This window comes from Penaeus vannamei, chromosome 20 (assembly GCF_042767895.1).
Source record: "Penaeus vannamei isolate JL-2024 chromosome 20, ASM4276789v1, whole genome shotgun sequence".
NCBI lineage: Eukaryota > Metazoa > Arthropoda > Malacostraca > Decapoda > Penaeidae > Penaeus > Penaeus vannamei.
This window is the reverse complement of record NC_091568.1, coordinates 35,140,315-35,142,814: the sequence shown is the minus strand read 5'-3', so window position 1 is coordinate 35,142,814 and position 2,500 is coordinate 35,140,315. Positions and strand designations below refer to the sequence as shown.

Below are 2,500 nucleotides of genomic sequence, written 5' to 3'. Positions count from 1 at the left end.
ACTTATCAGAGACCACTTGCTGACTCCACAGCAATCTGGATTTACTCCTCGTAAGTCCACAATATACAATATCCTGGTGCTTTGAGTCAATGTAGAGTGCTGTCATAAATTCAGCTGTGGGTTTCTTGCAGCTCATATCGCCTTATTCAAGTCATTGTAGAGTGCCATCGGAAATTCGGTCATGGGCTGCTTGCAACTTATTATAACAAGCATGTCTACAAAGAGATACTGAAGCATTTGCTTCGTTCAGTGCGTGAGAAGAGGCGTGAGTTTTGGCAGGACAACTCGCGGCTGCTTCACCATGACAATGTTCCTGTTCACAATGCCCTGTGCATCCGATAGTTCCTGGCCAAGAAGAGCATCGCCGTACTGGAGCAACCTCCCTATTTCATCGACCTGGCTTCATGTCGTTTTTCCTCTTCCCAAGCTCAAGAGGGTCATCAAGGGCTCCATTTTGAAGTTGTGAACGACATCAAAAAGGCCATGATGACAACTGTGGAGGATCCCGGAAGAATCCTTCCAGGAGTGCATGGAAGCACGGCAGAGAATGATGAGAAAGTACATTAGACTGCATTAGTACGTGTTCATGTGTAGTGCGCGCGTGCGCGTGACCCGTGCGAGTGTCAATGTCGAGTGTGGACATTTATGTACATCTGTGCGTGCATGTATATCAAAGAATTCTAATGTAAAAACTCTTAGAATTATAATATATATGATTTTTTTCTTTTCTTTTGCGAAAAGGAAAGGAAAGAATTGTGACTTTAGATATAGTGTATTTGTAAATAAAAGTGGAAAAAAATACTCAATGATATTAAAGTAGTGCGTAAGTATACAGTTGGATAAGATAGTCATTATCCAAGGCAAATCATCCAATTAAAATCTGCCATATAAACAAAGAAACTAAATCCTAAGAACATTAATTCTCTTCGCAATGAAGTAATGATGAAGGAAGTACTAATTCTAAAATATTCCACAGGCAGGTACGGTTGAGCTGAGACCTCCCGCTGCAGCTGGTGTACAGGACGCAAGGGGATACTACACTAACTTAAAAAACACCTTTTCCTGCCCACACTGCCCGTATCTCACCCCCAAAAAGCAGCACCTGAAAGTCCATCTGCTCATCCACACCGGCGAAAAACCTTACGCGTGTAAATTTTGCAGTTTTAAGTGCGCGCGGTCGGGGGTTTTGAAGAACCACGTCCGGAGACATACTGGAGAGAAGCCTTATGTTTGTCCTCACTGTCCCTATCGCTCGGTGCAGCTCAGTACTATGAAGAAGCATGTTAGGATTATACACTCGTCTAATTAGGGAGAGAGAGAAGGGGGGAAGGAGGGTGGGATTAGGAGAATGATAGAGTGAGAGAGAGGTATATATATATATATATATATATATATATATTATATATATATATATATATATATATATGTATATATATATATGAATATATATATATATATATATATATATATATATATATATATATATGATATGTATATATATATATATATATATATATATATATATATATATATATATAAAGAGAGAGAGAGAAGAGAGAAGGAGAGAGACACTGATAGACAAGACTGAGGCCTGTGAACCAGACATAGCCAGACAGGCAGAATGAGATGCAGACAGTCTGTATATGTGTGTGTGTTTGTGTGTGCATGTGCATGCGTGCCAGTGTGCAAACGTGAGGGTATGAAACAGACAGACAAGACAAAGACAAACAAGCAGACAGACAAAATGGCAGATAAATTAGAGAGGCGGACAGACAGACAAGACAAAGACAGAAAGGCAAACAGACAGATGGGTAGGAAAACGGACAAACGAACAGAGAGAATGAGAGAGGCAGATAGACAGTGTGTGCGTTTGGGAGAGAAAGGGAGAGAGACAGACAGACAGACAGACAGATAGAGAGAGAGAGAGAGAGCGAGAGACAAATATATATATATAGAGGGAGAGAGAGCGAGAGACATATATATATATATATATATATATATATATATATATATATATATATATATATATATATATATATATATACATATATATATATATATATATATATATATACGAGAATATATTAAGAGGGAGAGAGAGCGAGAGACATATATATATATAGAGAGAGAGAGAGAGCGAGAGACAAATAGAGAGAGAGAAAGAGACAGAGACTGAAACAGACAGACAGACAGAGAGAGAGAGCACAGGTAAAAATACTTGAAATGAGTCTTGATAAAAGTATTGCAATATCTGATATCACTTTTGGATCATGATATTCCACAACATCTTCAGTGTGATATCAAGTGGGGAATCAGTCATCAAATATAATTATGTTTGTAAATTCTCCGCTTTTTTATAATAATATATCGCTTTCTGATATGTCTATATATATCAACGTTTTATTTTTTTAAGGTATTTACACATTTATTACAAATATATGTAATTTACGTGTTAAATGGTTTACTTTTAATAAATATCATTTTTGCGAAAATAACAACA

The 2,500-nt window shown here is 37.3% G+C and overlaps 1 protein-coding gene across 1 annotated transcript in view; it reads left to right on the top strand.

Moving 5' to 3' along the window:
- Window positions 1-1,324, top strand: part of LOC113818684 (protein tramtrack, beta isoform) — a 44,380-nt gene extending 43,056 nt beyond the window's left edge. The window contains exon 6 of the mRNA XM_070135437.1: window positions 977-1,324. Coding sequence (XP_069991538.1) covers window positions 977-1,309 — 333 coding nt within the window. The 3' untranslated portion in view covers window positions 1,310-1,324. The remainder of the gene's footprint in view (window positions 1-976) is intronic.
- The last annotated feature ends 1,176 nt before the right edge of the window (window positions 1,325-2,500 follow it).